At 43.0% G+C, this 23,076-nt stretch overlaps 1 protein-coding gene across 1 annotated transcript in view; it reads left to right on the forward strand.

Annotated features, from left to right (window-relative positions):
* Positions 1-23,076, forward strand: part of ITGB1 (integrin subunit beta 1) — a 56,638-nt gene that overhangs the window by 11,844 nt on the left and 21,718 nt on the right. The window contains 3 exon segments of the mRNA XM_070727740.1: positions 4,580-4,649; positions 5,243-5,328; positions 20,726-20,948. Coding sequence (XP_070583841.1) covers positions 4,580-4,649; positions 5,243-5,328; positions 20,726-20,948 — 379 coding nt within the window.

Raw genomic sequence — 23,076 nt, forward strand, 5'->3', positions numbered from 1 at the left:
TCTGTCCTCCAGACTATACAGATTGAGTTCATTAAGTCTAGTAAAAAGGACTAGAGGTGACGTGAGAGCGGTTTTCTATTATTGGGGTGGGGGGCTTCCAAAAAGAAGAGGGTGGTTTTCCAAAGCACCTGAAGACAGGACAAGAAGCAACGGATGGAAACTAATGGAAGGGAGAAGCAACTTGGAACTAAGCAGTAATTTCCTATCAAGTGAGAATAATTAATCAGTGGAACAACTTGGCTTCAGAATTTCGGGGTGCTGCATCACTGCAGGCTTTTAAGAAAAACTGGATAGCCATTTATCTGAAATGGTATGGGGTCTCCTACTTAAGCAAAGGTTTGGGCCAGAAGACTCTGAAGTCCTTTCCAAATCTGTTTTTCTTTTATCTGTTACTTGATTGCACAGAGCTGCAAACAGTTGTAAATACATGCTAATTGCCAAAGCATTTAGATTACTGCAGAACCAGATCATAAATACCTCTTGGGGGACCAATCCTAAATTTTAACACTCGCTGAATGACCAGTCATAATAAATACTAAATTCCCTGAATAAATTAGCTGTATATGCAGATTCAGCGGCATTTTAAGATGCATGGAATATCTTCACTTGCCTTTCTTTGTCTCTTTCAAAACTCACCCACTGATCTGTAGCACTTTCGTTCCAATCTTTTGAAGCAGGCAGTAAAGAAAGCACTTTTTTCTTTATATGATTATGGATGATTTATTTTTTATTCATTGGGTCAATATAAAAGCCACAGTAATTTTTGTTTTCAAAATGAAACCACACTATTCTGCAGTTGAGAGCTGATCGGTAATTAAAAGTTGTCAATTGCTTAATATTTTTTATATCCAGTTCTTGTCTGCCACAGTTTTTATATGTGAACTATTTAAAAAGTCAGAATGTTAAAGGAAATGACAAATTTCCTTTTCCGGAAGAGGGAGAAACTTGTGCTGTGTATTATTTTCCTGTACTTGTTTTTTGGTTGATTTCTATTGTCTCATTTTACTAAGACTTGATTGTTAATGAATATGTTTCTGTTACACCAGATGTTAGAACCTGTACAGATAGTCCTCATAATCATTATTAAGGCCAAAATTAAAATCATAAGTCATGCCAGTTGTTAAGTAGGTTCGTACCCAGTTTTACAACTATTTTGCAATGGATGTTAAGCAGATGCAGTGATCATTAAACAATTGCCAGAAACAGAAAGTAGATGCTGGTTTCCAGGAAAAAAATATTTTGTGTGACTTCGGAGTGTTATAAATAACCATTAATCTGGCCTAATTGTCAGGTACCCAAAATGCAATTACATGAATTGTGGAGAGAGCCGAACCGTTATCTGAATCTGGATTGTAAATAGCCTTGATAAAGCCTGTCATAACTGAACAGTTATCAATAGCTATAGCACTTAGAGCAGAGGTCTTCAAACTTGGCAATTTTAAGACTTGTGGACTTCAACTCCCAGAATTCTCCAGCCAGTATAGCTGGCTAGAGAATTCTGGGAGTTGAAGTCCACAAGTCTTAAACTTGCCAAGTTTGGAGACCCCTGACTTAGAGTTATATATCATTTTATAATCCTTTACAGACCCCTCTTAGAAATTTTTTATTTTCTTTCCTCCACCGTACAGAAATACAAATTCACACACCTTCAAATTAGAATACAATGCAATATAATATCAACTGCCAAATTCTTAATCAAAATTCTTAGTTTTTTATCTGTTTTGTTTGGTATATATCATTGATCTTGTGCTACCTCCTTTTCTAATTTTGTCATCTGGATTTTAAAGATTATTTTCTGTTTTTTCTGTTCTCATTCGGGTTCAAAATGCTATAAGCCAGTGATTTTCAACCTTTTTTGAGCCACGGCACATTTTTTACATTTACAAAATCCTGGGGCACACCACCAACCAAAATGACACCCTAAGACACTCTCCTCTCTTTCTCCATCCCTGTCTCCTCCCCCCCCCCCTTGTGTGTGTGTATGTACACATTCTGGAACCCTTTCCAAAAACTGGTGAGGGCTGGGGGTGGGGTTTCTCTCTTATTCTTTGGGTGCTTTTTATCATATGCTTTAAATCAAGAGTCACTTCTCTCTCTCTTTTGTTTCTCTCTCTTTCCTCTCATTCTCTATCTCAATCATTTTCTCATTTCTCTTTTTTTCCTCCCCTTTTTGCTCATTTCTCTCTATCTCTCTCCCTTCCTCTCCTTTTCTCTCTTTCTCTCTCTCTTGCTTTCTTTCTTTCTTTCTCTTTCTCTCTTGCTTTCTCTCTCTCTCACTCTTGCTTTCTCTCTTTCTCTTTTCTCTCTCTCTCTTGCTTTCTTTCTCTCTCACTCTTGCTTTCTCTCTTCTCTTTTCTCTCTCTCTTGCTTTCTTTCACTCTCTCTCTTTCTCTCTCTTTTGCTTACTTTCTCTCTCTCTCAGCAAAAAGTTGTGAGACCGAAACCTGAGCTTCCTTCTTTGCGGCACACCAGACCATGTCTCACGGCACACTAGTATGCCATGGCACACTGGTTGAAATACACTGCTATAAGCTACCAAGAATTTCCCTTGGCTATTTCCTTTTTTCTACTAAAACTATGCTATAATGCTTCAGTCCATTTTTTATATTCTTACTTTACAAGGAAAGTTCCAAATTTACTTCTCTTCATACATTACTTATCTTCTCCTTACAGTCCCCTCTAAGTGGTTTATAAAGTCAGCATATTGCCCCCAATAATCTAGGTCCTTGTTTTACCAACTTCGGAAGGATAGAAGGTTGAGACAATCAGAATCGAACTGCTTGCAGTGGGCAGAGTTTTCCTGCAATACTGCATTCTAACCACTGTATTTGTATTCTAACCACTGTGCAAGCACAGCCCATTAAAGGATCAGTCAAGGATCAAGAATGACTCCTAAAAAGTCAAGAAGTATTCCAGCTGACTTGGCTTTAGTATAGTCTGGCTGAAGTCAGTGATTATGACTAGCAAAGATTTTCAAAAACTACTTATTATAGGATTCTTCTCTTCCACAATGCATGTTGTGAGTCATTTCTCTCTCTCTATGTAAATTTCAAACCAGTGCAGTCTCTTTAGCACACCAAAAAGCACATCCAATTTTATAATCATTAAAGTACATTCTAGAATTATTGTTGTACATACTTAAGACATACAATGGTATATAAAACATGTTCTAAAATGTAATTAACAAATATGAACTTTAAAATTATATTTATATTTATTTGGGGAGGAGTTGTAGTAAGAAAACCTTTTGGTTTATTTACTATTCAAGACTATATTTTCACCATTTTTTTCCTAGCTTAAAGTAATTTGTTTCCTGGAATAGGGCCATTGATGAAGGACATAAGCTAAGGTATTTTAAGCTAGATGATCAAAGTTGAGGACAAAGTACATATTGAAGAATGTTAACATCTCCAACTATATTAAATACCTTTTTTCTGGTTAACAGGGGCATGGGCATTCTTAGCAAAGAAAGGTTTCATCAAAATAAAAAAGCAAAACCCATTTGAATCTTGAAATATGTGTCATGTCACAAATTTCACCATTTATGTACTTGCACGCAACATTATAATACAAATTCAAAAGGGTCAAGCTAGGGGAAAAATGGTGAAAGCATATTGTCTTAAACCATAAGCAAACCACTTTATTATCTCATCACAGTTTTACAGAGATACCCATGCAGTAGAATAGGTAGAATGCTAATTTTTTGCAGCAAATGAAACAGATTTGGGGCAATTTTAATTTGTAATTGCATCAATTTTTGTGGATCATTGTCTACTTCATCAAATGCATAAATATGATACTGAAAATATGTCAGTTAACATTGATAGAGGGATATTAATTCTGTCAATTATTAGAAATGTAGACTTGATCCATGTCTCTGATGGATTATAAATCAATGGTTCAGCTTTTGTCTTACTTAAAGAGAGAAACAGGAGTTTTTGCAGCTCATCTCATTTCCAAACATTATGTACTTTGGATGCATAGATCTTTCAGAAAAGTCTTGGGAGAAATGGTTATTACCAATTAGTGGTCTTACACTAAATATACTTACAACAGTATAAAAAAATCACAAATAACAACAATAAAAATAAGTCAAGGAAAAAAACTAATTTCTAAAATCGTAATTAAAACTAAGACAATTTAATTGCATACGTACTAGTCATTCAAACCAATTCGGACACATGGACAAGCTAGTGGTTGATTTAGGGACCCCAGGCCTGCCGGCATAACCAGGTCTTCGTGGCCTTATGGAAAGCCAACAGGGTGGGGGCCATACGGACCTCGGGGGGGAGTTGGTTCCATAAAGTCGGGGCAACAACAGAGAAGACCTTCCCCCACGGCCCCGGCAGTCTGCATTGTTTAGGACCTGGCGGAGTCTGACTCTAATTGGTCTTTGAGAGGTATGTGGCAAGAGACGGTCCCGTAAATAATTAATTTAATTAAAGGTTTTTCTTTAAAATATAGAAATGCAAGTTTTTTGGCAATGCAGCTTTCAGAATTGTCTATTGTCTGAACCACATTTGTTAAACCTTATGCAGATACTTAAAACTAATTTAATTGTTTTCCTTGTATTCAACAGATACATTTCCATTCCCTTCTCTTGGTTGGAATATTAAGTTACTTCATACCGTATGGATTTGCCCAACAAAGTAAGTAGAATAATTTAAAATCTGAATTCATACAGATTGCACCCATTCTGAATTTGACTGGAAAGCAATAAATTCTTTTTTAACAGCTAGAATTGTGGCTGTGTTAATACAGGAGAAAGAAATCAGCATTGATTTCTTTCCTGGAAAGGGACTGAGCTGTTTCTTCTAAATAATGCTCCAGGCGACTGGAAGATTTTAAATTATTTAAGAAAACATGGACCTGTTGTATCACTGAGGTCTCATGAAAAATTGTATGCATTCTCCATTCTTCCAGTAAGGTAAACTCTTATATTTTAATCTTTTCAACAATAAAACACAAGGAAGTACAACCCTAACAGGTTTTTTACATGTAAAAAATTCAACCTGAATTTATTCTACTCTGCTGATTTTCACTGTGCATAAAGTATGGCACACAAATATTAATCTGATTTCTCTAAATGAAGCTGCCTTCGATACAAGAAATTACCTTTACAGTATCACTAATCATGCCACATGGTAAATAGTTTGAATGTGGAGAAAGACATGTACTAATTATAACTTCAATTAGCTCTTTGATTGTATCTTTACAAAATTTGATCATATGTTTCTTATAGGTGGGAGCATTTGCATAAATGCTAATGCAAAATCATGTGCTGATTGCATACAAGCTGGCCCAAATTGTGGATGGTGTAAAAATATAGTACGTATTTTTAACTATTTCAAAACAGTATTTGTGTTACATAAATTATAAATGTGTAATTAATTCAAATTATGTATTATTCTAAATTTACATGATTCATTTTTATACATATGTATAAATTTGGTAGCTATAGGGAGTCCTGGACTTAAGAATGCAACTGGAACCAGAATTTTCTAAACTGTACAATAGTTAAGTCAAGCCCGATTTTATATCCATTTTACTGCAATTACGGAGCGAAATTGGCTTCCTCTATTGACTTTGCTTGCTATAAGTAGCCAAGAATGTGCTGATGGCTATCATGTGACTTAGGGATGCTGCAACTGTTGTAAATGTATGCTAAACACCCAAAGCGCAATCATGTGATTATGGGGACATTGCAGTGGTGGTAAGTGCAAGAACCAATTGAATGTCTTTTTTTTTCCAGCAATGTCATAATAATGAATGGCCATAGGTTGGGGACTACCTGTAGGTGTAATTGAGAGTTGGTCTGGAGATGGCTTGGAAGAGGGGCTTTTTATTAATAAAAAATTAGCATGATAAAAATGAAGACCTCAATCCTATTTGCTGATGAAATAACATAAAAAGGAGGATCCAGAAAGGATTTTGTTTACAACAGCCTGCTAGCCACAGTAGAGAGCAGGTACTCCACAGACTGCAATTCAAACCCATGGAAAGGATGTCATGTAGAGAAGGCTCTTGAATAAGATCTGAGACCCAGAGGTAACATTAATCACACTTGCATTTTTCAAGCAACTCAGTTCCAGATGAACAGGAAAGTGAAAGCAAGAATCTACGGAGAGGGGCGGCATACAAATTTAATTAATAATAATAATAATAATAATAATAATAATAATAAATCCTTTGCTATGGCTATCTGAAGATAATACAGAATTTTGAAATCTAGGAATTGGATAAGAATATGCATTTTCTGCTCAAAATCCAAAAACATTTGCGGAATTGTCCTAATCTGGCCATAGAATGTAGACAAAGAACATTAGAAATTTCTGGCCATAGAAATTTGATAAAGACCATTAAATACTAAGAATTGCATAGAAAATACAGGTTGTCAAAAGAAAACAAGCATTTTTTTTCTTTTTACGACCCTGTAGTCACATTATTATTATTATTATTATTATTATTATTATTATTATTATTTATTAGATTTGTATGCCGCCCCTCTCCGTAGACGTAGGGTGGCTCACAACAGTGATAAAAACAATATAATGGCGAACCTACGGCACGTGTGTCACAACTGACATACAGAGCCCTCTCTACAGACATACAAGATGTTGCCCAGCTCAGTTCCACTGCATATATATGAGGACCTCCTACCAGCCAGCTGGTTTTCGGGATTTATATGGGACGAATGCAGGAGATGTGCATGTGTGGGGGGCAGGGGTAGCATGGAGTCGCTCTCTCCCTGGCCTGTTTTTGGTTCCAGGAAGCTTCAGGGAGGCATGTTGTGCCAAAAACGGGGGGCAGGGGATATGGTGCCTCCCCCCACAGCCCATTTTTGGTCCCAGGAGGCTGCAGGGAGATCCGCTAGGCCCAAAATGGGGCCTACAGTGCATTATGGGTGCCAGCAAGCTGTTGCATGTATGGTCTTTCAGCACACAACAATAAAAAGGTTAGCTGTCACTGCTATACTTCCTTAGTTTAGGCTGGACTTGGGAAATTAAGTGGAGCTGGGCGTTTACTGACCAGATGCTCTTCCTGAGGCCTATACGGAGTTCGCAGCAGACATTTTTTCTTTGCACGCTAACAGAGAAACATCTACCACTACTTTGGATGGACCTCCAAACCTTCCAAAATGAATGAGTGTGTCTTTACTACTAGGTCACCACACTGCTCAAAAACAAGCAAAAACTAATTATCAAAAATATTTGCTGGGTTTGTTGAAAGACACAATGGCTAACCTATGCATTTCATTTTTCTCAGTGGCTCCATATACCTCGCTATGTTATGTTAGATTAGTAATGTGCTTTAGAAGTCAAATATATCTTATTGTGAATGATTAGAATAATGTGGCAGTAACAAGCATTAGCATCTAAATTTAAAGTCACCCAGTCTCTTAATAGTAAGATGGGTGGAATTAATAAAACTGTTCTACAGCTCATAAAAGTAATAAGATAAAATTAAGAGATTACAAAGATCTAGTTTCAAAGGTTAAAATGGGACACATTCATAAACATCAGAAGCTCCTTAAAGCAACTGTATCTTTTCTTGGGTAACTGGATAATTCTGGAAAAGGTGATACTTGGTGTAAGGTATTCCCAACAGGTGCTACATGAATTCCACCTGTGTACTGAATCACATTTTATCCTTCAAACTTGGCTCTTTCACAAGGGGGGAAAGTGAATTAAATCTAATTTGAATTCATTATATCAGTTTCAACTACAGTTCTTAATGATTGTTCATAAAGAAGGAGTGGGATGTTCTGGCATTAAATCCAATTCTTACTGGGAGTATCTAGTAGACTCACCCTTTATCCTATTTTAAAGTTCCTATTAGCAGTCTTAAGAAAAATGTGCTCACTCCGATGATCTTACTTAACAATCAATTGTTCTCTTTTGAAAGGACAATTGGAAGCTTCCTTGTTTCTACTGAACAGAATATTACTTCCTGTTGACTTAGAACTGCCCATTTTTTTCTAAATTCCCCTCTGTCAATATACTTTTACTTCTGATTCTGATGAATTGGCATACTTGTTATGTTCTTTGTACTTGGTTAGTTTACCTTGCTAAGTTGAAGTTTGGTTTAAATTGATATTAAATTTCAACTGGCTATGATCGCTAACTGTTTCAGTACTTATGCCAGAAAAAAAAATTGGTAGTCATTTTCATCAGTTTTTTGACACACGCAATCTACCAATTAAAGCAGGGTGTCAAACTCCTTTTCATTGAGGACAACATCAAGGTTGTGTTTGACCTTGGGGGGGCAGGGGTGCGTGGCTTGGGAGGGTATGGGCAGCTTGTCAGGGGCAGGGATGGATTCCTCTTGATTCGCCCAAACCAGTAGCGACCCACTGATGACATCATGATGATGTCACCAAACTGGATCAGTGCTGGTGCTGGGCCGTGGGTGCCATCATCTTTTTTATTAATTTTTTTTATCCGGGGGGGGTGAGTGTTGAAATTTTTCAATTTTCTTCTGAGCATATGCAGAAGCCAGGTCCTGGAACTGTGCAGGTGGTTGCTGTCTTGTTTTCATTCTTATTTATGTAGAAGCCTAGTTTCTGGCACTGTCACCATCTCTCCTTTTTTTTTTTTTGCTTCCCCCACTGGATTTTTCATTGCTGCACATGCCCCTGTGATAGGCAGGGCTGGGAGGATCCAGAGTTCGCAAGGAGTTGAGTGGCTTAGAAATTATATACAGTGATCCCCCGATCATTGCGAGGGTTCCGTTCCAGGACCCCCCGCAACGAGCGGGTTTTCGCGAAGTAGCGCTGCTTAAGTAAAAACACCATCTGCGCATGCGCAGATGGTGTTTTTACTTCCCAGCAGCGAGGAGCCGAAGATTGGGGTTTCCCCGCCGCCCACGCAAACTCCTCGCTGCTGCCGCGCCAGCCGCTCGCCCGCCCTGAAAGGGAAAGCCCGGCTCCGATCCCCCCAGGCCGGCTCTGATCGTTTTAAAACAGGCGCGCCGTTCTCCGCTGACTCCTAAAGCGGGGAAGTTCGCCAGGAGTCAGCGGAGAACGGCGCGCCTGTTTTAAAACGATCAGAGCCGGCCGGCTCCGATCGTTTTAAAACAGGCGCGCCGTTCTCCGCTGACTCCTAAAGCGGGGAAGTTCGCCAGGAGTCAGCGGAGAACGGCGCGCCTGTTTTAAAACGATCGGAGCCGGCCGGCTCCAATCGTTTTAAAACAGGCGCGCCGTTCTCCGCTGACTCCTGGCGAACTTCCCGGGCGAAGGGTGGGCGAGCGGGTGCTGGGGGGGCTTCGCCCTCCCGCCAGCAAGAGGGGGAAGACCCAGGGAAGCCGCCCAGCAGCTGATCTGCCCGGCGCCATCTACGCATGCGTGCCCATAGAAAAAAAGGGCACGCATGCGCAGATGGTGTTTTGACTTCCGGGTTCAAAAATCGCAAATTACCCTGTTCGCAATGGTCGGGGACGCAATAACCGGGGGATCACTGTATATAATTTCTGGATCCTCTCAGCCCTGTCTATCACAGGTGCCCCTGACCAGGGGTGGGTTCCAATTTACCTCGCTGCCGGTTTATTCCCTCCCGCGTGGGTACGCTTTGTGGCTGTCCTTCTTGGAGGCTCAAATGCAAAGGGGCTTTTAGTTTGTTTTGCTACCCCTCTGCCAGCAAAAACGGAACCCAGAGGTCCCTCCCTAGCTCCCATTTTAGCTGGCAGAGGCACTGTAGGCAGAGTTCCTTCGCTGTTTCCCTGCAACCCTGCATCCAGGGCATCCAGTTTTTAGCACCCTGTGGGCTGAATTCAGCCTGGTCTATGACTTTGACACCTCTGCCTTAGAACTTTGTTAAGATGAAATGGAATGATTGAAGAAAGCTTTAATATTGCAATTGTATCTATTCTGCCCTTTCTTGGGACATTGGATGATCCAGTAGTTTATCTACTGTGCCTTTTGTCTTAACTACAGCTGATTTCTCCTGTTATTGACTCAGAGATCACTGACCATGTTTCTCCTCTTTCCATTCCTGTTATTAGGAATTCTGTGCCTTATATACAGTGGTCCCTCGATCATCGCGAGGGTTCCGTTCCAGGACCCCAAGCGATGATCGATTTTTCACGAAGTAGTGGTGCGGAAGTAAAAACACCATCTGCGCATGCGCAGATGGTGTTTTTACTTCCACCGCCGCCCGCCCTTCGCCCGCCCACCCCGTTGCTCGCGCCTGGGGTTTCCCCGCGCGCGTGCCGCCCGCCCGCCCACGCTGTTGCTGGGGCCGCTTCCCAGCTGGGGAGCGGAGCTGGGGTGTCCCCAAGCGCGCGCGCGTTGCTGGGGCCGCTTCCCAGCTGGGGAGCGGAGCTGGGGTTTCCCCAAGCGCGCGCGCACCGCCCGCCCGCCCACGCTGTTGCTGGGGCCGCTTCCCAGCTGGGGAGCGGAGCTGGGGTTTCCCCAAGCGCGCGCGCACCGCCCGCCCACGCTGTTGCTGGGGCCGCTTCCCAGCTGGGGAGCGGAACTGGGGTGTCCCCGCGCGTGCCGCCCGCCCGCCCACGCCGTTGCTCGCGCTGCCGCTGGGGTCTTACCGGGGCAAGAGGGGGAAGACCCAGGGAAGCCGCCCAGCTTCCCAGCTGGGGAACTCCACCATCTACGCATGCGTGGCCATAGAAAAAAAGGCACGCATGCGCAGATGGTGGAGTTTACTTCCGGGTTGAAAACTCGCGAAATAGCCCTTTTGCGATGCTCGAGGACGCGAAACTCAAGGGATCACTGTACTCTTAAATTGCGCCCTTATAAAAATGCCTCCATCAGAGAATGCTTATTATTAAGCAGAGAAAATCTTGTTTATAACTAGACCCTTAAGGATTGGGTGTGTTTTATTTAGTGTTAACAATTTTTCGGGTGATTTTGTTAGACACTTCTAATCTGATTATTCTATGCATGCTTTCTACATTATTGCAGGCTATCAGAATTATGGCGCAATCCAATCTCATTGCCATCTATTCCATAACACCTCGATGGTCTTTATAGAACATAGTACAGTGATCCCCCGCTCGTTGCGAGGGTTCCGTTCCAGGAGCCCCCGCAACGAGCGGGTTTTCGCGAAGTAGCGATGCGGAAGTAAAAACACCGTCTGCGCATGTGCAGACGGTGTTTTTACTCCCACAGCGCTAGCGAGGAGCCGAAGATTGGGGGCGGGGCGGCTGTTTGCCGCCGGCATGGAGGGCTTCCTAGCAGCCCCCCAAACCCGGGTTGGGGGTCCGGGGGGCGCTGGCTCTCGGCGCTTTTGAGCTGAGTCCGGAAGCGAATTCGCTTCCGGACTCAGCTCAAAACCGGCGATACCAAGCGGCAAGGAACGGCTTGTCTCAGCGCTTTCGAGCTGACAACCAAGTGGCAAGGAACGGCTTGTCTCGGCGCTTTCGAGCTGACAGCTCGAAAGCGCCGAGACAAGCCGTTCCTTGCCGCTTGCTATCGGCGCTTTTGAGCTGAGTCCGGGAGCGAATTCGCTCCCGGACTCAGCTCAAAAGCGGCGAGAATGAACGGCTTGGGCGGGCGAAGGGCGGGCGGCAGCGAGGAGTTTGCGTGGGCGGTGGGGAAACTCCTCGCTGACGCCAGCAAGAGGGGGAAGACCCAGGGAAGCCGCTGCCATCTACGCATGCGTGCCCGGCACGCATGCGTAGATGGTATTTTTGACTTCCGGGTTGAAAAATAGCGAAGTACCCTGTTCGCAATGGTTGGGGACGCAATAAACGGGGGATCACTGTATTCAATATATATATTGAACTAACATTCTATCCCTTTTATTGCAGTTATTTATTTTATTTATACCTTGCCATTATTATTATTATTATTATGTCAGTACAACACAGCAAACGAGATCACTATGCTGGATTTCGTATTTCATCACCAGTCGGGCGCTTCCCAAGCACCTAGGACTGCGTGATGTAGCGGCAAATTATGTTTGCCAAACCCAGTAAAGCAGCCTTTTGCAATTGACAGATGGAGATTTTGTCAATTCTGATGGTTTTCAAATGTCCGCTGAGATCCTTTGGTACTGCGCCCAGCGCGCCAAGTACCACTGGGATCACTTTCACTGGATTATGCCAGAGTCGTTGCAGCTCGATTTTAAGATCTTCGTATTTCACTAATTTCTCTAGCTGCTTCTCCTCAATTCTGCTGTCTCCTGGGATTGCGATGTTGATGATCCATACTTTCCTTTTCTCCACGATCACAATGTCCGGTGTGTTATGCTTCAGAATTCGGTCAGTCTGAAGTCGGAAGTCCCACAGTAGTTTTGCTTGCTCATTTTCGACCACATTATTATTATTATTATTATTATTATTATTATTATTATTATTATTATTATTATAAATAAGTCAAAGTGTTAAACATATCTAGTACTCTTCCTCTTCATCAATTTATGGGACAGATTTGTTCTCATTTTGGATCAATTGTTAAGAGGAAAATGGCAAATGTTTTGCAAGCTTCACACTTATTGGCACATCAACAAATCATTATTATTAAACATCACATAAACTGTTCTTCCAGTTTGATGATAGTGTACATTGCAGTGAGATTCTTGACTCTAGTCTGACTAAGAAGATATCATAAGATTAATCTCACTTTCCTCATTATGGATTTTTGTTTCGTATCAAGGCCAGCAATAAAATGAATTATATCCAAAACTGGAACCAAAAAGATTAACTTGGGAAGGGTTAGAAATTCTTATGAAATACTTCCTTTACTAAATGTGTTCAGGAAAAGGCCGCACAGTGATCTTTCAGTTGTGCTTCTGGTTAGATTAATTTAGATTTCTGTAGGAGAGTTCAGTTGGTCCTTTTGTGGTTTTGTGTCCAGCTGTTAGGAAAAGCCTGTAATAAACTAAAAAGAGAATGAAGGCAGGGAACACCAATAGAATGCTTGGCTTTGCCAAATAGTGGGATCTTTTTGGTATTTTAGACAAAGAGATAAGCAATGAGATTTGAGATGATCCGCTATGTTTGTCTTGTCTGCATTCTGGTATGTTATTTTCCTATCCCTAATATTGCCTTCTTGTTGAACACAAAAGTAAAATTCAAGATTGCAGTAGGCTGTCATATGCTTAGAAGTAATGGCAGTTATGGATGATTTCTTCCCCAACATTAAATAGGTAAACAGTCCTAACTTTCTAGAATACTTAATAGGAAGCATAAAACGTATCAGGAAAGACTCAATGAACTCAATCTGTATAGTCTGGAGGACAGAAGGAAAAGGGGGGACATGATCGAAACATTTAAATATATTAAAGGGTTAAATAAGGTCCAGGAGGGAAGTGTTTTTAATAGGAAAATGAACACAAGAACAAGGGGACACAATCTGAAGTTAGTTGGGGGAAAGATCAAAAGCAACATGAGAAAATATTATTTTACTGAAAGAGTAGTAGATCCTTGGAACAAACTTCCAGCAGATGTGGTTGGTAAATCCACAGTAACTGAATTTAAACATGCCTGGGATAAACATATATCCATCCTAAGATAAAATACAGAAAATAGTATAAGGGCAGACTAGATGGACCATGAGGTCTTTTTCTGCCATGTTTCTAAGGGAGAGGGTGGGGGAATCACCTTTCACAGTGTCAGGAAGTAAAAAAATCATAGCGCTAGATAAGAGCGGTGGTGACGCAGTGGTTAGAATGCAGTATTGCAGGCTAATTCTGCTAACTGCCAGCAGTTCTATCCTGACCAGCTCAAGATTGACTTAGCCTTCTATCCTTCCAAGGTCAGTAAAATGAGGACCCAGATTATTGGGGGCAATATGCTGATTCTGTAAACCGGTTAGAGCAGACCTGGGCAAGGGGCAGCCCATGGGCCGCCTGCGGCCCACCTGCTATCTCTGACCAGCCTGTCCGCTATCTGTGACCGGCCCGCGGAGGTCGGGGTCTGCTCCAGTGTGAGGATGAAACAACTCCCCACGTCTGCCGGGACTCCTCCGGTTCCTGCTTTCCTGATGAATCATGAGGAAAGCAGGAACCGGAGGAGTCCTGGCAGATGCGGTAAGTTCTTTCATCCTCGCACTGGAGCGGACCCTGACCTCCTATCGAGAGCGGCCGAGCACAGAAATCACGCAAACACTATAGCGCATTGACTGTGGTGCACCGTGTTGCCGTAAAGCAAATAATTAGGGGTGGGTCTGGGTGTTTAGGTCAGGCCAGGGTCTGGGTCTTTACAGTATTGGGTAGAACTGAGTTAATTATATTAGTCCGGCCCTCTAAAACCATCCCAATTTCTCATGGGGGATTGAGATACCCTTTCCCCCTAGGCCTTTACAATTTTATGCATGGTATGTCTGTATGTATGTTTGGTTTTTTATTATAATGGGTTTTAATTGTTTTTAGTATTGGATTATTGTTATACGCTGTCTTATTATTGCTATTAGCCGCCCCGAGTCTCCGGAGAGGGGCGGCATACAAATCAAATCAAATAAATAATAAATAAATAAATGTGGCCCCATGGTTCAAATTAATTGCCCACCCCTAGCTTAGAGATTACTGTAAAATATTAAAGCAGTATATAAGTCTGAGAGCTGTTGCTCAGCTACTCCTAAGATTCTTCTTAACATTTTGCTCACCTTGAAGGAAGAAAAATCACATTCAGCATATGGAAAGAGAAAAGGTTTTTCTTTTCCCACTCAGACCTTTATGTTCCATTTTCCCTCTTTCATTAATCACTTTCATGTCTATGAATTTGAAGATATATATGACTGTTCTTTCTTCTTGTTCTGACAAGAATCGACAGACCCCCCATCCATTTTAAGGAAGAGAGTTCCTTGGTTTATATGCTTTGAGCATTCAGGTGGCAGAAGTGATTCTGCTGGGGGGGGGGGGGATTTGTAGGAAAGACTCTCAGAGAGTAAAGCTATTTAGCTTGCAAAAAACGGTTCATCCTGTATCTGTTAAAGCAGCGGTCCCCAAACTACGGCCCGCGGGCCGCGTGTGGCCCGCTGAGGCCATTTATCCGGCCCGCAGGTGAGTAACACAACACAGTGTTCCATCTAATTTTCTATGAATAAAATGCGGTATTTTGTTAGTAACTAATATCAATCAACAAAAAAGCTGCAAAAGTTTTTTCCCCTAATTTTGTCATCCAGTTACATTCATTTTCTTTTAATTAAATTCCCTCCTTAATGTTCCTTCAAAAAGTACACCAATTATATTTTTAACTTATTAACCATTATGCCAAAGTGCTTCCTTCTTTCTTTATACATTTTTATATATGCCAAGAAAACCTACAATCAGATGTTAACAAAAGAAAATTAAAAACAAAACATAAACATATATGAATTTCAGACTTCTTTCCCCCCCCCTCTAAATAGTACATTCCCATTTTGTTTTTTACTTTGAAATAAGGTATGTGCAGTGTGCATAGGGATTTGTTCATAGGGTTTTTTTATAGTCCGGTCCTCCAACAGTCTGAGGCACAGTGAACTGGCCCCCTGTGTAAAAAGTTTGGGGTTCCCTGTGTTAAAGAGTGATACAGTTTAGATTAGATTGATCAGAGATCATTTTGGAGCTATTCGGTTTTCTTGAATTTATGCAAACTAGCAGATACTTTTTCAAATGCAAAAATGGCCCTAATCTTTTTTTTTTTAAATCACCCATTAATTACAGTTGGTAATTAGGGCAAATTCTATCTTTAGCCGTTGAATTGAGAGAGGGAAGTATATATTGTTTAAACTTTCTCCTTTAGCTTTGTCCTTTCATTTGGCAGCAGCATAAGCCTTCCCTGTCTCCCCTACATTACAGTGCTGCTCATAATTATTTAAAAACCATGCTTCTATGGAGTCACGCTGTCTGAATTTAATTATAGTCTCCTTGTCACATTAGAAGGGCAGTGACTTTAAATGCAGATAGTGCAGTTGGACAAAGATAACCACAGCTTATACATTCTGAAATAAAATTTGAATTTTGAAATTTCTTAAATTTCGATTCCTCACTTGTAGGCCTAATTTCCCAGGTTGGGAAAATTTTGATCTCTTGTATATCTTAGACTTCAAGTTCCTTATTTCTTGTTCGGAGAACAATTTGTCATGTAAAGCCTGAGTTATTAACTGAAATGGTACTAACCAGACATGTGTTTTGTAAACCAGCTTTGGATTTCTATATTACAAATGTAAACCTGATATACAGAAACCTCTCTCTATTGGGGATTTTCCACTATTTTTAAATAAAGATTTAGTGTCTTTCATAGACACAACTTTGCAAAGTTTCCTTTCTCCATTTTTCAGCAGTTCCAAGAATTTTTATCCATCATGTCATTCTATTAAAATGACATTTTAAAGTTATTAACTTTGATTAGTTCTTGTATTGGAGGCCTCAATGGTCTCCAGCTTTGTATTAAAGTGGTTATTTACATCAGTGTTTCCCAACCTTTTTTGAGCCGCGGCACATTATTCATATTTTCAAAATCCTGGGGAACATTGAAAGGGGGGGGGGCGGGCTAAAGAAAAGTTTGGACAAAAAAACCCTCTCTCTTCCTCCCTTTCGCTCTATTTCTCCCTCTTTCTCTCTTTTCCTTCCTTCCCTTCTTTCTCTCTCTCAATCCGTCTTTCTTTCTTCCTCTCTTTTTTGCTCTCTTTCTCTCTCCCTCCTTCCCTTCCTCTGTCTTTCTCTCTCCCTTGCTCTCTCTCTCTGTCTCTCTTGCTATCTCTTTCTTGCTTTTTTCTCTCTCTCTTTCACTGTCTTGCTATATGTCTCTTTCTTTCTCTTTGCCTCTCTTGCTATCTCTCTTTCCTTCTCTTTCTCTCTCTCTCTGCCTCTCTTGCTAAGTCTCTCTTTTTCTCTTGCTATGTCTCTCTTTCTTTTTCTCTCTCTCTGCCTCTCTTGCTATGTCTCTCTTTCTCTCTCTCTTTCTCTGCCTCTCTTGCTGTCTCTCTTTCTTGCTCTGTCTCTCTCTCTGCCTCTCTTGCTAAGTCTCTCTTTTTCTCTTGCTATGTCTCTCTTTCTTTTTCTCTCTCTCTGCCTCTCTTGCTATGTCTCTTTCTCTCTCTTTCTCTGCCTCTCTTGCTGTCTCTCTTTCTTGCTCTGTCTCTCTTTCTCTCTCTCTCTGCCTCTCTTATATGTCTCTCTTTCTTTCTCTTTGTCTCTCTCTCTGCCTCTCTTGCTAAGTCTCTCTTTTTCTCTTGCTATGTCTCTCTTTATTTTTCTCTCTCTCTGCCTCTCTTGCTATGTCTCTCTTTCTCTGCCTCTCTTGCTGTCTCTCTTTCTCTGCCTCTCTTGCTATGTCCCTCTTTCTCTCTCTCTCTCTTGCTATGTCTCTCTTTCTCTCTCTCTCTGTCTCTCTTGCTATGTCTCTCTTTCTTTCTCTTTCTCTCTCTGCCTCTCTTGCTAAGTCTCTCTTTTTCTCTTGCTATGTCTCTTTCTTTTTCTCTCTCTCTGCCTCTCTTGCTATGTCTCTCTTTTTCTCTCTCTCTGCCTCTCTTGCTATGTCTCTCTTTCTCTCTCTCTTTCTCTGCCTCTCTTGCTGTCTCTCTTTCTTGCTATGTCTCTCTTTCTCTTTCTCTCTCTCTCTGCCTCTCTTATATGTCTCTCTTTCTTTCTTTCTCTCTCTCTCTCAATTGACCGCCACGTCAGGGCTCCCGCTTGCAGTCAGCTGAGAGAGAGAGAGAGCGCTCCCTCTCGCCGCCGCCTGGAGCTCCCTCTCGCCGCAGCCATCTCCCTGCGACTGCCTGCGGCCGCTGCAGCCCCCCCCTCCCACCGGGCCACAAAGGACATTTGCCGCCGACGCCAGTGAAGCTTCAGCTGGGCGGGGCGCTGCCGGTACTTCCCTCCTGGGGCTCCCGCTCGCAGCTGTCCCCCGGCTTCTGCTCGATGCCGCGGTTTTCGGCGCTGTCCTGCTGTGCCCCAAAGAAGGAAGGCGGGAAAAAGGCGAGAAGAATGGAGCTCTCCTCCTTCCTGCCTTCCGTCTTTGGGGCCCAGCAGGACAGCGCCGAAAACCGTGGCATCGAGCAGGAGCCAGGGGACAGCTGCGAGCGGGAGCTCAGTGCAAGGAGCCGCTGACTGCGGGCCCCAATTTGCCCGGGGCCCGGTAGCGCGCTCCCTGTAGTACCCGTCTATCGGCGGCCCTGGCTTTGCGCCATGAAGAGAAAACGGCAGCAGGGAAAAGTCGGCCGTTTTCTCTTCATGGCGCAAAGCCACACAGTCCCGGACTCTCGGATTCCTCGCCCCAAGGCAGGAGGCGGTGGCGGAGAAGAGTGGGCGGATCGGGCAGGCAATGGGGCAGGACGGAGAAGCCAGGGGCGCGTTTGGCCGGAGGCACCGTGGGGAGCAGGGGCAGGGTGGTGCGGCAGTAGGAGTAAAGGGAGCCGCGGCTGCCCCTGCCTCCCCACGGTGTCTCCGGCCAAACGCGCCCCTGGCTTCTCCGCCCTGCCCCATTGCCCGCCCGATCCGCCCACTCTCCTCCGCCGCCTCTCGCCGCGGCACACCTGACAGTGTCTCGCGGCACACCACTGTGCCGCGGCACACCGGTTGGGAAACGCTGATTTACATCACGCTGTACTAGGAGGTAATCTACTTCTATGGATAAAGTATGTCCAAAAGTTATATAACAGAGATGGCAAACTCTTTTTTCCTGGGGTCCCGAAAGAGCGTGCATATGCGCTATTGCACATGCATGAGTGCCCACTCCCATAATTCAATACTTGGGGAGGGTGAAAACAGCTTCCCCACCCCCCTGGAGGCTGGAAGTGGCCTTTTCCCAACTTCTAGTGCATCTAGTAGGCTCATGTTTTACCCTCCCCAGGCTCCAAAAGCTTCCCTAGAGCTGGGGGAGGGTAAAAACTTCCTGCCCCATCCCCCTGGATGCTCTCTGGAAGCCAAAAATGCCCTCCCAGAACCTCTGTGTGAGCCAAAAATCAACTGACCAGCTGGAGCTGAGCTAGAGCGATGGTTCATGTGCCAGTAGATATGGCTCCGTGTGCCCCCTGTGGCACCCATGCCATAGGTTTGCCATTACTGTCATAGAAATAATGATAGATGTGAAAGAGAATACAGTGTTCCCTCGATTTTCGCGGGTTCAAACTTCGCAAATAGCCTATACCACGGTTTTTCAAAAAATATTAATTAAAAAATACTTCACGGTTTTTTTTCCTATACCACGGTTTTTCCCACCCGATGACGTCATATGTCATCGCCAAACTAATAATTTTTGCAAATAAATACCAAAAAAAATAATTATTGTTAATAAATAATTATGTTTATAAATATCAGGATCACTAAGTCTCTTATTCAATGGTGAGTACCAGTAATAATGGTGAGTAAATGGTTGTTAAGGGAATGGGAAATGGTAATTTAGGGGTTTTAAGTGTTAAGGGAGGGCTTGTGATACTGTCCATAGTCCAAAATGGTGTATTTACTTCCGCATCTCTACTTCGCTGAAATTTGACTTTCGCGGGCGGTCTCGGAACGCATCCCCCGCGGAAATCGAGGGAACACTGTACCTTGAAAAATTGACAGGACAAAGAACTAAAACAAACATCATATCATGCAGGGGTATTATAAAATAATATAATATAAAGGCAGTGGACAAAGGGAAGACCTGGATAATGGATTTACAGGACATTTGCCAAAGTTTTGAAGAAGCCTTTGAGATGGAAAGTAAAATCAAGGAAAGATCAAATCTTACAACATGCTGTGAATGAAATTCAAAATTATTAGAAGGAAAAGAAAGAATACAAAATTAATTAACCTAAGATTCAATCAAGACTTCTTTCTATAAAATTCTGAAAAGACTTACGGACTTTTGCTGATGCCAGGGTTGAAATATTAATGATTTAGGGATGTCTATAGATAAGGGATGGGTTATGAGAAGAAGAGATACTTGCACAAAACATTAAAGGGAGTGAGAAATTACTACGTTTGCATTTTTTTGTGATTAAAGTCATATCTTTAAATATTTTATTCCTTTTCTGCCTTTATCCTTTTTTCTTGCATTTTCTATTGACACCTTTATTTTTATTTTTTGAGTTTTTGAGTTGAAAAGCAGCACACTTTTCATCTTTGCGGAGGCAGGGTACTGCATTCTAACATGTCCATGTTCTTTCCCATTCTTTTTAGAGGAAATTATAGTTCTACATAGTAGAATGCTGGACAGAACTACATTTCTATTGCCTACATTTACTCTTGTATGATTCAGAATCATGGCCACCATTTTGAATAGATGGGCCCAAAAATTGCCCAGGAGCATTCAACATCTGATCACTATTAACTGTGGGTTCTGATTGTGTGTTCTGTGTGGTCTAGCTAGTTGTTGCTGCTTTTAGTGCTGGAGGGAAGCATATTCCTGGCATAGGCCCAGCTGGCTTATGCGTTAGTGTTTCTCCTTCATGTGTCCTTCCTTTAGGAACATGAAATCATTCTTTGGGCTCCACTTGTCATAGCTTCAAAGCCCATGCTTTGTATATATATTGTGGCTTCTTGGCCTGAAGCCATAATTTTATAGGCACCATTAATTTATTGTGCCTTTTTTCAATTACATTCTGCAATTTTGTTACTTCATTACATACCATTTTTCAAGCAACTGCCTTCAAAAGTATTAAACAGAATATTAAACAGAAAATGTATAATGTAGCACAACACAGATAAGGCATATCTGACCAGATTAGCAATGATTGTATCAGAGTAACCATATGCATTTTAAAAGCTTAATTCACATTTGACTTTTAAAAGTGAAGAATATTGGGTTCTTGAAAACAAATGCACCATGTATAATTTGAATTAATCTTGGTTATAATTCTTAGACGTTTTTGCAAGAAGGAGAATCTACAGCAGCACGATGTGATGACTTGGATGTCTTAAAAAATAAAGGCTGCCCTCCCGAAGAAATTGAAAATCCAAGAGGAATGCATATATTGCTAAAAAACAAAGAAGTCACAAATCGCATCAAAGGGACTGCTGAAAGTCTTAGACCGGAAGATATTACCCAAATTCAACCACAGCAAGTACTGTTAAAGCTGCGGAAAGGTAAAAATATTGGTAAAAATTGTTTTCACAGTGGGTTGATCTGGACTAATCAATTATATATATATAATTGGGTGATTCGACACAAAAATATGTAACCCTTCCCTGGTGCAGAGCTGAAGGGATTGGATACTGTAGCCTAGAGCAGTGGTCCCCAACGTTTTTTCCACCAGGGACCAGTTTCAGCAAGACAATTTTTCTATGGCCCAGTGGGAGCGGAAAGGGGTGTGGTTGGGGGCGGGATTAAGCATGTGGGTGCTGGTCCTCCCCACCCCTCTTTACCGCCATCGCTCTATGGCTGGCAGAACCTGCCTCCCAAGCCCTCTTGCCCAGCGGGAGCTAAGCGCTGGAGAGAGGGGGTCAGGCTGGCCCTCCTGCCTCTCCCCAGCCAAAAATGCAAAAGCGCCCCGCGGCAGAAGCCAAAAGAGGCTTGAGCCTCTCGGTCCTTCCCGCCCCTCTGTCCCGTCCATCGTCCTGTGGCCGGCAGAACCTGCCTCCTGAGGCCTCTTGCCCGGCGGGGGGCGAAGCGCTGGAGGGAGGGGGTGGCGGCATGAGGGCCGGCAGCTGCTGACTCCACGGACCGGTGCAACATGCCCCGCGGCCCGGTACTGGTCCGCGGCCCGGTGGTTGGGGACCCCTGGCCTAGAGGATAATTCTCTGCCTTACAAGGCAAAGGTTGCAGGTTCAAGTCCCAGTGGGTATGGCCAGCTGATGAGGCCAAAATAAGGCCGAAATAGATCTATCCTAGTCTCCCTTAATTTTCAAATTCAGTCATCGCTCTATGGCTGGCAGAACCTGCCTCCCAAGCCCTCTTGCCCAGCGGGAGCTAAGTGCTGGAGAGAGGGGTCAGGCTGGCCCTCCTGCCTCTTCCCAGCCAAAAATGCAAAAGCGCCCCGCGGCAGAAGCCAAAAGAGGCTTGAGCCTCTTGGTCCTTCCCGCCCCTCTGTCCCGTCCATCGTCCTGTGGCCGGCAGAACTTGCCTCCTGAGGCCTCTTGCCCGGCGGGAGGCAAAGCGCTGGAGGGAGGGGGTGGCGGCATGAGGGCCGGCAGCTGCTGACTCCACGGACCGGTGCAACATGCCCCGCGGCCCGGTACTGGTCCGCGGCCCGGTGGTTGGGGACCCCTGGCCTAGAGAATAATTCTCTGCCTTACAAGGCAAAGGTTGCAGGTTCAAGTCCCAGTGGGTATGGCCAGCTGATGAGGCCAAAATAAGGCCGAAATAGATCTATCCTAGTCTCCCTTAATTTTCAAATTCAGCAAAAAAACATGTGACATATATATATGACCCTTACAAGGCAGAGGCTGCCAGATCAAATCCCAGTAAGGAAGGGTGTGGCTAGCTGATGAGGCCAGAACAAGGCCGAAATTGTACCATCCTAGTCTCCCTTAATTTTAAAATTTCAGCTAAAAACATTTAATACATACATACATACATACATACATACATACATACATACATATATGATAAGAGCCTTGGAGTTACATGACTAGAGTGCAATACTCAAGGTTGACCCATCCTTCCAAGGTCGGTAAAATGAGGACCCAGATTGTTGGGAGCAATATGCTTACTCTCTGTAAACCACTAATAAAGTGCTGTAAAGCACTGAAGCGGTATATAAGACTAAATGCTATTGCTATTGCTATGTAAAATGACCTTGGTCTTAGCCCCAGTACTGTTCAGTGTCTTCATAAATGACTTAGATGAGACAATAGAAAGGGAACTTACCAAATTTGCAGATGGTACTAAGCTGGAAGGGATAGATAACATCCTAGATAGGGGTGTCAAACTCGATTTCATTGAGAACTATATCAGGATTGTGTTCGATCTTGGGAGACTGGTGTGGATTTGGCCAGGGTGGCCATGGTCAGGTTGACATTTGAGTTGAAGGTAATCAACCAATAGTACAGCTTGCCTTCAGAAGTTGTGGGAGCATCATCATTGGAAACTTTCAAGAAGAGACTGGACCTCCAGCTGTCAGAAATGATATGCGGCCTTCTGCTTGGGGATATTGGATTAGATGGCCTAGAGCAGTGATGGCGAACCTATGGCATGGGTGTCACAGGTGGCATGCGGAGCCATATCTGCTGGCACACGAGCTGTTGTTCTAGCTCAGTTCCAACCTGCATGTGT

Source organism: Erythrolamprus reginae, chromosome Z (assembly GCF_031021105.1).
Source record: "Erythrolamprus reginae isolate rEryReg1 chromosome Z, rEryReg1.hap1, whole genome shotgun sequence".
NCBI lineage: Eukaryota > Metazoa > Chordata > Lepidosauria > Squamata > Dipsadidae > Erythrolamprus > Erythrolamprus reginae.